Source organism: Podarcis filfolensis, assembly GCF_964270895.1.
Source record: "Podarcis filfolensis genome assembly, chromosome: Z".
NCBI classification, from domain to species: Eukaryota; Metazoa; Chordata; class Lepidosauria; order Squamata; family Lacertidae; genus Podarcis; species Podarcis filfolensis.
Window position 1 is genome coordinate 29,216,633 of NC_139617.1, and position 13,992 is coordinate 29,230,624.

Genomic DNA, 13,992 nt, shown 5'->3' on the forward strand with positions numbered 1-13,992 from the left:
AGTACAGTGTGGTTGGACTACAGCTCCCACCGCCCTTCAGCTATTCGCCCTTGCTGGCTGGGGCTGATGGGAGTTGGAGTCCAGCAGCGGGTTCCTTTAACGGGCTTTAAGTCTATACCTACAGCTCTGCCTTAGAGGTTATTGAGGCGGGGCATCATGTGGCCTAGCGTCATCTTCCTTGTCACATGATCATCCGTTCTCTTCCACGTGATTCCGCGGGGCGGAAGGAGGGAAACGACGAGCGCGATGACAGCGCAAAGTGTGTAGCAACCGTCGTTGGGAGGGGCGGGGCCAAGCCTCAAGGGGGCGGGGGGAACTTAGGGAAACAGGAGGGGAAAGAGTCCGCCGCGCTGTTTGCGGTCGGCCGGCGCCTCTTGAGGGGCAGAAATCTGGCCAGGTAAGGAGCCTGTCCGGGCGGAGAGGAGCGCCCTCCTGCCACGTGAAAGGCCGGCAGACGGAAGAAAGAACGAACGAGACACCCCTCGCTGGCGCCTGAGGTAAATCGCTCCTCAGTCTACCTAGCAGGGTTGTTGTGAGGACAAAACGAGGAAGGGGGGAGAGCGATGTGGACCCCTTCGAGCTCCTTGGAGGTGGAAAAGGTGGGCTGCGAATGAATAAATATTATAAGTATAATAGATGAAACGCATCCACCCCCCCCTTCCCTCCAGCTTCCTTATTCTCTTGAGCGGAGACTGCTGGGTGTGTATCCGCAATCGACCCCTCCGTGGAAGGACTAGCGTGCTGGAGAAGGAGGGCGGCAAGGGGAAGCACTCTGCACAGGCTCAAGAGCTCTTTTGGTCGGCTTCGCTTCCCTTTCCGTCATCTTCCCACAGCGCCTGTTGTGGAGAGTAGCTTTCTGGATTGCAAGCCTCTTGGGGCAGGGATCTCTTCCTTTGTTTAAAGAATAAACAATCTTTTTAAAATTTCCTGTTAAGCAAACTTAATTAATGCACCATCCACTCACTTAGACATTTTTATTTATTTATTCCTAAAGGGAGAGCAAGCGAGAGCCAGAATATGTCCCTCAAGAGGCATCTTTTAGTTCATTAATTAATGCTGATGTACCTGCTGAGTGTGTCTGTCTTTAAAGTCAACCTTCCTGAAAAGCATTTGATTCTGCTTGTGGATGCGAGGCCCGCTCCAGATATGCCCCATCTGTGGAGGTTTCATTCTGTCGGGTATCTTGTGCCTGGGTTTTAGAGATGTCTGCCCACCTTGGCCAGAGGATGGGGCCAGATGCTCTCCCCTGATTTGGTGTGTTTGGAAATACATATTTGTGATGTGCAAAAGTTTTTGCTTTTGTTTTAGTCCCTTGTTAGCATTGAGGTGGTTTACCAAGGAGAGCTAGCATATAGAACACAGGGTAAAAGCCCCTTGATCAGTGGGATGCTGATGCTGCTTCGTGTAATGAACAGGTCAAGTTTACTCCCTCTGTTGAATCAGCCTTGTGAAATCTGTGATATTAGGGCTAGTTACTTGTCTTCTCAAGGTGTTTAGCTTGTTCCCAGAGGACAATTATGTGGGACATTGTGGACTTGGTGTTTCTTGTTTTGTGCAAAACAGTGTAAACTTTTGATGAACATCTGAGGGATAATGGTGCCAAAACTATGTAAACAGAGAAGATTGCATGGGATGGAGCATGGGCCAGGATCCCATGGACTACAACTAGTTCCACAAGCCCCAGGAGTTGGGGCAATTTTGGACTTATGTTTCTCAAATAGCAATCTCTCATTCCACATGACAAGCTGTTTTTGTAACTGAGAGGTGTTTCCAAGGCAGTTTGTGATAAGGAATAGGTGGCTAAGTCTGCTGATTTATTGGAGGATGGGGACAGAATATGATTGGAGTGGTCTGAAATTGTTCTTTGGTTCCTGTTTTCTGTGATAGAATTTTGTTTGCACATTAATTTAACTACTCTTTCAATCACTGCTTCCCACTAGTTTTTTCCCCCTTTCGCATTTATTTTCCATCCTTTTCTCTTTTAAAACTATCATCCATTTTTGTGCAAATATAATTATAGTCCTTCAACTGTTTCTTCTTTCAACATAATATTGGATATGATAAATGCATTAAGTATAATGCAGTAGGAAAATGCTGTCGTTAAACTGAACCTGTAAGTGTGTACTAATTAAGGTAGGAAATATATATGTATGTATGACAGGTGGTCAGAAAAAGTTCAGGAAGGCTGATTAAAGCTGTTTCAGTTTCTTCTTACTTTTTTGTTTAAAAGCTTTATGTAAACTCCCTTTCATGTAAGTGTCAAAGTAATGTACAACAATCAAATCAACCACTTTAAAATTTCATAAATATACAAACACTAAACATGGAATCACTAAATGATTCTTCTCTTTCTGACATATGTGTGAGTGGCTTTGAAGGGAGGAAAGCTGGTAGAGTAGATTCTTCCTTTCATATGTAATTGCATAATATTTTGATCAAATCCTACACAGTAAACAGGTCACTAGACCTTATTAAGGTAATTATAGGAACACTTTATTTTGCTACAGTTGCATTTAAAAAACAAGCTGAACTACTTTTGTTCTTTATAATGGTACAGTTTAGTATATGCATGTTCTGTTGGTTTAGAAATGGTGGTAATGAATCATTATTAATGAGATCCAGATCTTATTCTGATAATATCTTATACAAGTGGAGAACTGATCTTTCTACTTAAACTCATTCTTGTATTTTAGGGTGATGAGCCAAGGCATACTTTCTTTTAGAGTAAAATAGTATAAAATACTCACACAACTTTTTTTTTAAAAATGGAAGTGATATCTGTAGTAGACGACTCAAATGATGAATATAGTGGTTAGTGAAGTTAAGATTGGTGCCTTACATGAACGTGCAGTGATTTCAGTGAATTGTTTTTCCATGTAAAGTCCGTAACTGATTGAGCCATATAAGAACAAAAGAAGAGCCTGCTGGAAGAGGGCAATGGTTCATCTGTTCCAACACACCTGTTCTCATAGCGGCCAAATAGATTCTTGTGAAAAACCTGCAAGCAGGACTGAGGCACAAGAGCCCTCTTTCTCTCCTGTGGTTTCCAGCAATTGCTATTAAAAAGCATTACCACCTCAGGCAGTGGAGGCAGAGCATAGCCATCATGACTAGTAGTCATTGATAGCCTTATTCCTAATGAATTTTCCTCATCTTTTTTTAAAGCCATCCAAGTTGTTAGCCATAACTGCTTCCCATATACATCAGACATCCTCCTTCCCCTTTATGTATAATTGAAAGGGGCTTCCTGGCTGTCAGTAAAGTTGTATGTGATGCAACACTACTACTAAACCTTTCTGATTTTAGAAATAGTTTCATAACATTGATAATGTAATGAATGAATACAATAAATGTCAGATTGGACAACTGGAAGGGACACAATACTAGGTAGATCTAAAATAAAAATTATACTATATATAAGTAGCTATCCCTAGAAAGCACACAGTATATCTATGTACCCAGCTTTTCAGACATGCTAAAGTTAGATTGTTAACCACTTCTGGTGCCATCAGGGTGCCCTTGGGCTTGCTGATCGAGCTCCTGCCAACCTAGCAGTTTGAAATCATACCAGTGTGTGTAGTTAAATAGGTACTGCTGTGGTGCTCGTCATGGTGTTCTGTGTGCCAGAAGTGGGTTAGTCATGCTGGCCACATAACCCGGAAAGCTATCTGCGGACAAATGCCAGTTCCCTTGCTTGAAAGCAGAGGTGAGTGCCGCACCCTATAGTCAAATTCAACTGGACTTAACCGTCCAGGGTCCTTTACCTTTACCTTTCCCCAAACAGTTCAGGTATCATCTCAGCTTAATAAGCCAAGATAAGCACCTCTAGGCTATTGATCCACCTGTCACTAGAGGCAGAAGTAATGTTTGTGTACAAGAGTGTCTTTATCAGTTTTGGCTGCTTCACCAGCTGCAACCCTATGTGTTCAGTGATAACCTTTCGTGTTATCTTTCAGCTGGTAACTTCCCATTTGGGCTACTCCAATGCATTATACATAGGGCTACTTTCAAAATGATTCAGAATGCTGGTGCTTCACCATCTTCGCTTGAGCACAGTCCAGTCCATTTCCAAGCCCAGTTGATGCAGAGGCTATGAATCAAGTGCCCCCACAAAGTGAAGTGTGGAAGGTGGCTACAGAAGAGAACATACTGTGATGCTCTAAACTGTGGAATGCCCTCCCCAGGGATGCTCACCTGGGACCTCCATGGTGTCATTTCAATGTTAGGTGGATACCTTCTTTAATTTCCTAGGCTTTTCATTTGTTTCATATGTTTTTACTCTTTTGCTTGCTTTTTTAAACACTTTTTTATTTTTATTGAACTTCAATGTGTCTCTTTTTTGTTGTGAGATGCTCTGAGAGCTTTAAATAATTATATCTTAGGCTAGTGTCCTTACTTTAGTCACTGAATGTAATATGGAGAAAGGTGCTATTAACGCCATTTGAAATCTGTGGACAGAGACACTTAAATACCATTAGGTGTTACAAACTATATAATAACCTCATCAATACATACTACTAAAAAAGCAGTAAAAAGTGCAGGGATGCAGTAAAGCATTATACAGAAAGACAGGATTTAGGGCAGGGGTAGGCAACCCTCCTGATATTGCATTATAACTTCCACCATCCCTGATCCTTGGCCCTGGTGATTAGGACTGAAGTTGGAGTCCAACTAACATCTGGAGGGCCACAGGTTCCCCACTCCTGGCTTAGGGCTTGATTTTGTGCGAATGAGCTAGTGTGAATGAACTTGTTTTTGTGAAGAGTACTAGAACATTGGACGCGGGTGGCGCTGTGGACGCAGGTGGCGCTGTGGGTAAAACCTCAGTGCCTAGGACTTGCCGATCGTATGGTTGGCGATTCGAATCCCCGCGGCGGGGTGAGCTCCCGTCGTTCGGTCCCAGCTCTTGCCCACCTAGCAGTTCGAAAGCACTCTTAAGTGCAAGTAGATAAATAGGTACCACTTTATAGTGGGAAGGTAAACGGCGTTTCCGTGTGCTGCGCTGGTGCTGGCTCGCCAGCTGCAGCTTCGTCACGCTGGCCACGTGACCCAGAAGTGTCTTCGGACGGCGCCGGCTCACGGCCTCTAGAGCGAGATGAGCACGTAACCCTAGAGTCGGACACGACTGGCCCGTACGGGCAGGGGTACCTTTACCTTTACCTTACTAGAACATCAGCCTTCATCTTGGTTATTTACAGTGTTCGAAATTAGCCACTGACTATCAGCCACTCCTGCCAACCTAGGAGTTCGAAAGCACGTCAAAGTGCAAGTAGATATATAGGTACTGCTCTGGCGGGAAGGTAAACGGCGTTTCCGTGTGCTGCTCTGGTTCGCCAGAAGCGGCTTAGTCATGCTGGCCACATGACCCAGAAGCTGTACGCCGGCTCCCTCAGCCAATAAAGCGAGATGAGCGCCGCAACCCCAGAGTCGGCTACGACTGGACCTAATGGTCAGGGGTCCCTTTCCCTTTCCCAGCCACTTGAGATCATATGAAGATACCTGGGTGCCAGGGTGGCGCCTGACGTCTCCACCACCTGGAGGTTCATGCCTGGGGATCTTTGGATTTTGACTGTTTTCACACACTAATACTACATCCAGTAGAATTCTGTCAGTTATATTTTATCTGCACAATCAGGATGAATTTCAGGAACCAAAATGCTTTTTCTCTGCAGCCTGAGCAGGTGTAGTGAACAATGTTAGAGTTACTGGTAATTGTTGTAGCTTGTCCTCACTTACTCTACCCCCACTGCCTTGCTCACAGTTGTAAAGAATGTTCTTATGTCTTATTAATGGTCTGTGTCACCATTAAGAAAAAGAGGTAGGAATAGGCCAATATATATGTTGGCTGTCTCTGGATAAAGCAACTTTTCTACTTTAAGTTTTCAAAGTTCTTAACCTAGCACAAGGTTGTCATCTGAACTAACCAGATGCTTAAGTGAGAATCAATTTCAGTCAGTCCATCATTTGAAAAATGAAACTTTAGAGCTGTCTTGCCCAAAAATGGCAACTAAACATTTCATTTTTGTGACTGTAACAGGGGGTGGATCTACAAGCAGAAAGAAAATGCTATAAATAAGTTAGAAATTAAATTGTTATAACAAAAGGGGAAAACACTGGAAAATCACAAAGAAATATTTTGTTTTGCTCTCCAGCACCATCTGGAGTTTTTTTGGACTAATGTAGCTGAGTCCCTGGGTTTAAGGAGCAATTAGGTGCCTAGCTTATATATCTGAGTTTCTAACACTGGTTATTTAATTATCCAATTTAATTATTAGCTAAACCTTTAGTTGACTGTTTGGTGAGAATAATGGAGTACATGCTATATTCTGGGGCTTTAAAAAAAATTCTGGCGTGTGACTAACAACAGAAGAAGACAATACTGTATGTGGCTTTTCCTTCCAACAATGGCTGGCAGGTGAGATGTATGAAGCTATAGGTGTGCATTGCAGTTCCTTCATATCACAAAAACACACCTATACTGATAAATTAGGTGAGTAATTAACTAAAATATATTTGATGTACCAGCTTGGCATACAAATGCCTTATTCATCATTAGTGAAGTGAACAAAGGCATCAGTTAAGCATAACAAGAAACATATGTAGAAATATTTGGTTAGGTCCTTGAACTGATAGCAAAAATTCTATTGTTATTTTTAAAAAGGAAGATCATATGTTATTGAATCATTTTTCCCTCAGAGGAAGGCAAAGGAGAAAAGACCCAGACCAGAGAGTTTATGTACTATTTGGAGACCACAAATGGCCAGAAATTATTAGTTTTATTGGCTTTTTTCTTATTTTAGAAGTATTTGTACTTTAAATAATACTTCAGTGCCTTGTAGAAAGGCAGCAAAGTATACTTGCAACTTATGTGCATTTAACTTGTGCACATTCAGCTTTATGTGCTTGGCAAAAAAAATTAAGAGGGAGAGAAGGGGGCAGACTCTGAGAAAAAAGACTTTGGCAATACCATATGCTACTGCACCCATTGTGTTTTGACAACACACAATTTTCGCTTTAGGTGCGGTCTTCAGAACATAACCCCTGTGCAAGTTGCAGGTTTGCAGAACAGAAGTATTGAAAATAATATGTAAGTTAATTGCTGTATTATAATGCCTAGTATTCAAATACTGTCTCCATCATGAATTTACTAAGTGTCCGGAGCAAGCCACTGTTGAGGTGTAGCTGCCTATCTACAGCAAGAGTGGCTACAGTTCCCATCATTATTTAGATTATGAATCAGTGCATATTTTTGAAACATGGAAATGTTATGCCCGTTGTGCATGTGGAATTAAAAAACAACTAATTCTTCAATTCATCTTGGTTTGTTCATGTGTGAAGTGGCCACCCAACATTGCACAACTTGTGTGACCCACCAAGGTGAGAACACAGAGCAAGGCATGGAGTATAATCTGCTGGACCAGTGGTTTGCAACCAGTGGGCTGTGGCACCCTGGGGTGACTTGAGGAGCAATCGGGGAGCCCCTAGGGGTGGCCCGTCCTTTCATTAACTTGCAGCCCATAACTTCCTGCATCACCTCTCTCGTAATCTTCCTGCATCCCTTTCTCTCTCCCCCCCCCCATATTTATTTTCTTAAAATCTCCCCCCGAAACAAAAAACTTTCACAGGTTCAGTAGATAAGTTCCTTAGGTTTACACAGAGGGCTTGAGAAATACAAGAAAATAGCAAAGTAGGTGTGCCCGGATGTGTGTGTGTCCTATAAGGAGAGATTTAAAAATAACCATATTATAGTGGTTTGTTTGATTCTTATGGGTTCTTTGTAGGTCTTGCAATAGAAGACCAGAGAATTGTATGTGTTTGTTAAAGACACACTACAGTACTAAGTTGCTTTTATTTGCCTTGTGCATTGGTGATGTCATCTAAGTGATTATGGTGACATCTTTACACATAACCAAGGTGTTCTTGTCTCCAGTTCCTTATTTTGGGAGAATATTTTAATCTCTTCTTAACACTATATCCATGTACTGCCTCGGCTCTGCTCTCTGCTTCCTAATGTTAAAAAATGTAAAGTAGCTCTCTATAGTGGTTTCTTCTAGTGCTGGAGAGAACAAAGGGGCGTTGTCTACTGCTTTGTCATGAGAGTGTAGTGTGAAAGTTGGAGAGACTAGCCTCCCTCAATTCATCATTTCAGGCTCTTTGAATGAAAAACAGCAGTTGATGAGCTATTCCATCTCTTTAGTTAAAATATAACACTAACTGAGAACTTTGGGGGGTCATAAGTTTTAAATTGTATTTGTCTTGCATGTGCTTTGTTTCCTATTTTTTGTAAGCTTCTTTGTGAAGAATTTTTTTAAACAAGCAAGTTATACGTTTATTAAACTTAAAGTATCTCTGACAGGACTTGCTTACCGTAATTTCATGATGCACAAAAATGTAAATGTAAATTGTGTAGATAAAGGACAGGATGCAGAGAACTGTACAACTAACTTTTTGTGCCCATGAGGGCATTAGATTACCGTACCTTTTATTTCCAAAACAGCAGCCCCTTGTGCCATTTCACAGGACATACTTTGAAACTTAGTTGAGTTTTAAAAGTAAATTGGGCCTTCAGAAGTGTGCTAATGAAAGAGAACCTAAAAATAAAAATCTTTGCTCATCTGCAATTGTATCATGGGTGTGAACCTATGGCAAGTTTTTGGACTTCCGCCAGTGTATGCCAAGCCAAGAATTTAAACTTTGGTTGGCTTATCTGAACTCAGTGGGTGTTAGTGCTTAGAACTGACTGGCAAGGAGGGAAGTTCAGAGTGCTAAGTTCAGGGAAGCTGAGCTGTAAGCAAATTAACATCCGCAATTGTGCATTCACAGGCAAGCTCTCTGCTTTTGTCCAGCAACACAGAGTTAACAATGAAGCTTCAAGCTAAGCTTTCTGCAATTTTACACCATTTTTTTCTTTTTGAGCTAGTGTTGCGTTTTTGTTTACATTCCCAAGTTTGTAGTTCTGTGCCTAGATTCAAGTCATATTTTAGCTAGTTATTCACTGAAAAAACAAGGTTTATTTTCTTAACATTATGTAATACATTACTGCTCATTCCCGGACACCTTCCCTATATAGAGAGGTTATATAAACAGGGTTGTGTTCTTGCCCCAACTCTTTTTGGCAAATACTTCTCCCTGGTAGTCTCCTATGCCTTTGGAGCAATGTTCAACCTGGCATGTCTCTGCGCCAAGACAAAAGTGTTGCGGGTCCTTATCCAAGAGATTTTGTTTTCAGATGATGCAGTTACTGGAAACAGATGGTCAGGTTTTACATCTATAGCAGTGACCAGAGGAGGAATGGCCACTTGGAACAGAGAGCAGAAATGCCATGGTTCATCTGCAGCAGCACAACTGGACACCTTCATCTGCCTCAGCTGTAACAAAACATATCACCCCTATATCAGTCTCTACAGCCACAGCAGGTGCTGTAACCTTCCAAAAGTTTGACTTCACCCCCAAAGGCGCACTCCTCCATGGTCTCCTGAGACAGACGGATTTCAACTATTCTTAGGGGCTGTGAAGATCACATTGACTACTTAATCTTCATACCATTGTGGTTTAATATAGCATGGTATTATTAGTCAGGTTAAAATGTAGTTGTTCAGTGAACTAATATTTACAGAAAACATCTCAACCTGTGCAAATTACAGTTGTTACAGCAATCTTCTAAAAGAAGGTAAAGAGCATAATAGGGTAGGAAATGCATCTTAGCCAAATCCCCTTTTATCTATTATTTGAACTTAGTTACGTGAAAACCATCTTTTGTTAAAGTTGATTTGCACCTGCTACTTAACTGCCACCTAAACTTCTTGTTCTGTGTCTGTATTTGTAATAGGGTAATAATCTTTATTGAAATTGTTATGTGACAAACAGAGCTTTTATACCATAAGGTGTAAAATTAGCAGCAGGTGAATATGAAATTCTAAAACCCCTTGTTTTGTACATGTTTTGTGTTTAGGGTTTTTCAAGAGATTTGGGGAAGTAAAAAAGCTTCATTAACATGTAACCTTGAAATTTTGGATCCCCTCCAAACTGATGCCAAAGTTTTGTGGCGCAAACCCTGTGTTTTGTGCTACCCCCAAACTGAATACAGTGGTACCTCAGGTTACATACGCTTCAGGTAATATCTGTTCTTATCCTGAAGCAAAGTTCTTAGCCTGAAGCACTATTTCTGGGTTAGCAAACTCTGTAACCTGAAGCGTATGTAACCTGAAGCGTATGTAACCCGAGGTACCACTGTACTCCAATTTAATAGCAAACTCTCTATTTTGATCTGATCAAGTGTTAATTTACAAATTGCCAAACATCTTGCGAACTCTTCAGGAATATTATGTAGAGGGTAGTTATATATGAGGGCTGTATGTCCATTTTTTATTCTGGAAATTTATACAATTTGAATTAATTGTTCATTCCTTATACAGTATCCCAGTTACTCCAAAGATGATGATATTGTCAGCATGAAAGGAAGGCTTTAATTACCTGTTTTCCTAATGACCTCATTCTATCTGTTTGGAATTTATGTAAACAAGGGCTTGGTCACATTTGAATTGCAGAGATAATTGTATTATTCCACATTTGTTGTTTGGGTCAATCTTCCAGGGATTTGTGCACACAGATGATGGTACAATTGTAGGCCTGCCATCCTTTTTGCTGTTGGATATTTTTGGACCAAGTACAGGTTGCAGTGCTTATTGGTGACAGTACCATGTACTCTACTCCCCCCGGCCTTTATTTACCTTTGGATAAAATAGTCTGAATGAAATCACAGGTTGCTTGTCGCAGGAAGGTATATATTTAAAGCATCACATAATGGCCTGTGACGTAGTGGTGGTTTCCATTGTGGAAAATCTTGCCTATATGCACCTCACATTTTTATTAGGGTATTCTTTTAGTTTATGTGTTTATTTGGAAAAATTACTGAATGCAAGCAATGCTTTGTTTGATTATGCATCTTGATCAGTGTACATGATATTTTATGAAGTTCTGTTGCATCTCCATACCTCCAAAAAATTAACTGCAAGGATCTTATATTCTAGAACTTAACATTTGGAAGCCCACCCAACACCCATGTAGCTCCATGGACAGACAAGCAGGCAGAGGAAGGTGCTGGGGAAGCAACAAGGTGGGAGCCATAGACACACAGAGTAGCAGCCTCCAATGGCTCACTGCATGCAGCAAATGGGAACTCAGTATACATCTGGGAAGGGGTCCCACTTCCGGTTTCATGACTGGCAAAAAGATAACAATTTCTGGACAAAAGCAGTGGAGCTCGTGGGAGAAATCCACAATGCAAACTCTGTGGAACAGCTCCCTATATCAAGGGGAGGCAAACTAAGGCCCGGGGGCCGGGTCTGGCCCAATCACCTTCTAAATTCGGCCTGCAGACGGTCTGGGAATCAGCATGTTTCACATGAGTAGAATGTGTCCTTTTATTTAAAATGCAACTCTGGGTTATTTGTGGGGCCTGCCTGGTGTTTTTACATGAGTAGAATGTGTGCTTTTATTTAAAATGCATCTCTGGGTTATTTGTGGGGCATAGGAATTCTTTCATTCCCCCCCCCCAAAAAATAGTATGGCCCCCCACAAGATCTGAGGGACAGTGAACTGGCCCCCTGCTGAAAACATTTGCTGATCATAGATGCCGGGTGTACAGAGGCTGCAGATGGAATCCCACCTGAGTAAAGTGTGTTTTGCATAAAGTTCAAATTCAGGGTATAACCCCTCACTACGTAAGGTGAAGTGGGGGGATCCTCACTCCAAATACGGCTCAATCAATCAGGAGGAGTGCTGCATGAACCAATAGCCTGGCATCTGCATGGACCAACCAGACCTTCTGGTCAGTTTTTGAAATGCGCCAAGTGCATTTTGCACCTTACTATTGGCCACTTGAGACCATATGAAGATGCCTGGATGCCAGGGTGGCACCTGACGTCTCCACCACCTGGAGGTTCATGCCTGGGGATCTTTGGATCTTGATTGTTTTCACACACTAATACTACATCCAGTAGAGTTCTGTCAGTTATATTTTATCTGCACAATCAGAATGAATTTCAGGAACCAAAATGCTTTTTCTCTGCAACCGGAGCAGGTGTAGTGAACAATGTTAGAATTAATTGTTGTAGCTTGTCTTCGCTTATCCCACCCCAGACGTATACTAATACATCTGTTAATCACAGTCAATCCATCATTTTTTAAAAATAAGACTTTAGAGCCGTCTTACTCCCAAATGGCAACTAGACATTTCATTTTGGTGACTGCAACCTTGGTCTAAGGAGCCATTTGGTGCCTAACATATATTTGAGTTTCTAACACTGCTTCTGGCCCAGCCTTTGCATACCCCTAAATATTTTGTGAATCTAAGTTTGGCCTCATTATCAGCCTTTGTGACCAATCCGTGTGCACACCCTTTATTTTGCCTTCTACATCAGACTTGCTGGGTAGCATCATAAAGGATTTGACTGCCCCTCCCTACATTACGTATCCCTTTACGCCTTCCATCTACCCTGTCCCAGTGTGTCATACACCCTGATAACAGCAGATTGGGTGAAGTCAAAGCCATTATTGAACCTGCCCAAGATGGAGTAAATCCCAAAAAAGTGTGCATTAGGTTGTCAGTGTATCACCCCAGCAGGGCTCCTGAGCCTCAGGTTGGAGTGCCTGGCTTAGAAAAATACAGCAGTGGATTTCTCCCCCCCCCCCCCGGCCACTGTGTGTCTGCCCTTGACAAAAAAAAAAGAAAAAAAGGTGGACTGCTGTTCTTGTCCACAGCATAATGTTGTACAGGCACCTCCCCACTCACACGTGACCATGCATACACATGCTGCTGGTCAGTGCTTTCCCCCCCAAAAAATGTTTAGGGGTACTCTCATTTTCTTACTCATGTTGAAATACTGCCCCTCAATTAGGCCAAACTTAGATTCACAAAATGTTTAGGGGTATGCATAACCCTGTGTCTCCCCCAGCACTGGTGCCGGTATATAATTAGATAGAATCCTACCAGGAAATGGCAGGAGATAGCTGGAGAGTCCTTGTGGTTTGGACATCCATGAGGATGTCTGTGAGGGTGGAGGAAGCCCCGGAGGGATCTAAGGTGTGATGGGGCTTTGTTTAGACTATGCTTACAGCTGGTGTGGGGGGTAGCGCAGGCTACAGCCACTTTCCTGCTCATCCTCCAGCCTCCAACTGGCCCCAGAGCTTAAACCCTAGATATTTTGGTCTGGATTGGAGAAAGAGTGGGAGAGAAAGCTGGAGAGCAGGAAAAAGTTGGCATTAGAGGATGCTCCTCACATTACGTGATTTCACTTATATGTAGCGGGGCCTGGAACATAACCTCCACCTAAGTGGTGGGGGATACCTGCATAAAGCCATCAAGTTTGCTATGTAAAAAATAGGCTTTTCTCCAACACACTCTTCCTTTCCAAGGTGCCTTCATGGCATTTCATAACTGAAACCTTCCTGTACTGCTTCTACTATTTGGATGGGTAGAAATCCAGTATTTCAGATGGATATCCCCAATTAATGTGTACTGGATTCTGCAGTTAGGTCACAAGATAACACTTGATAATACTCTTTTTAAAATATAATGACAATTTTAGTGGATGCATGGAAGTACTTTGAGAATTTCTGTAGCCCTGTCTTTACAGGTGGCATATGGTCTTTGTTAAGTTTCATGTAAGATAAGTAGTCCAGTGGGCCGGAAATTAACATAGGCCATTTTTTGCCTGAGTACAAATACCACATCTGTTTTTCTTCCTTTACATCTTTCAGGAATGTGAAGCAGTAAATAGAATGGATCCAGTATCAGGTGCCAGATCAATTGATGTTTGTGTGGAGGGAATGACATGCAATTCTTGTGTACAGACTATCGAGCAGCATATTGGAAAACTAAATGGGGTTCACCATATTAAAGTAAGTATTTTTTTTCACATTGTTACCTGATCAAAGGGTATATGAGGTGTGGTAGGCCTTGTTCGGCTAAGCAGTTCACAGGATATAATT

At 42.0% G+C, this 13,992-nt stretch overlaps 1 protein-coding gene across 5 annotated transcripts in view; it reads left to right on the forward strand.

Moving 5' to 3' along the window:
* The first annotated feature begins 308 nt into the window (after positions 1–308).
* ATP7A (ATPase copper transporting alpha) overlaps positions 309–13,992 on the forward strand; it is a 48,592-nt gene continuing 34,908 nt past the window's right edge. The window contains exons 1-3 of one of the 5 annotated variants that reach the window (XM_083596251.1): positions 327–599; positions 11,031–11,116; positions 13,762–13,902. In XM_083596251.1, the coding sequence (XP_083452377.1) occupies positions 11,072–11,116; positions 13,762–13,902 (186 nt within the window). In that variant the 5' untranslated portion in view covers positions 327–599; positions 11,031–11,071. Of the gene's footprint in view, positions 600–11,030; positions 11,117–13,761; positions 13,903–13,992 lie in introns of all 5 variants that reach the window. The other 4 variants (XM_083596252.1, XM_083596253.1, XM_083596254.1 and 1 more) reach the window with 4 other exon arrangements.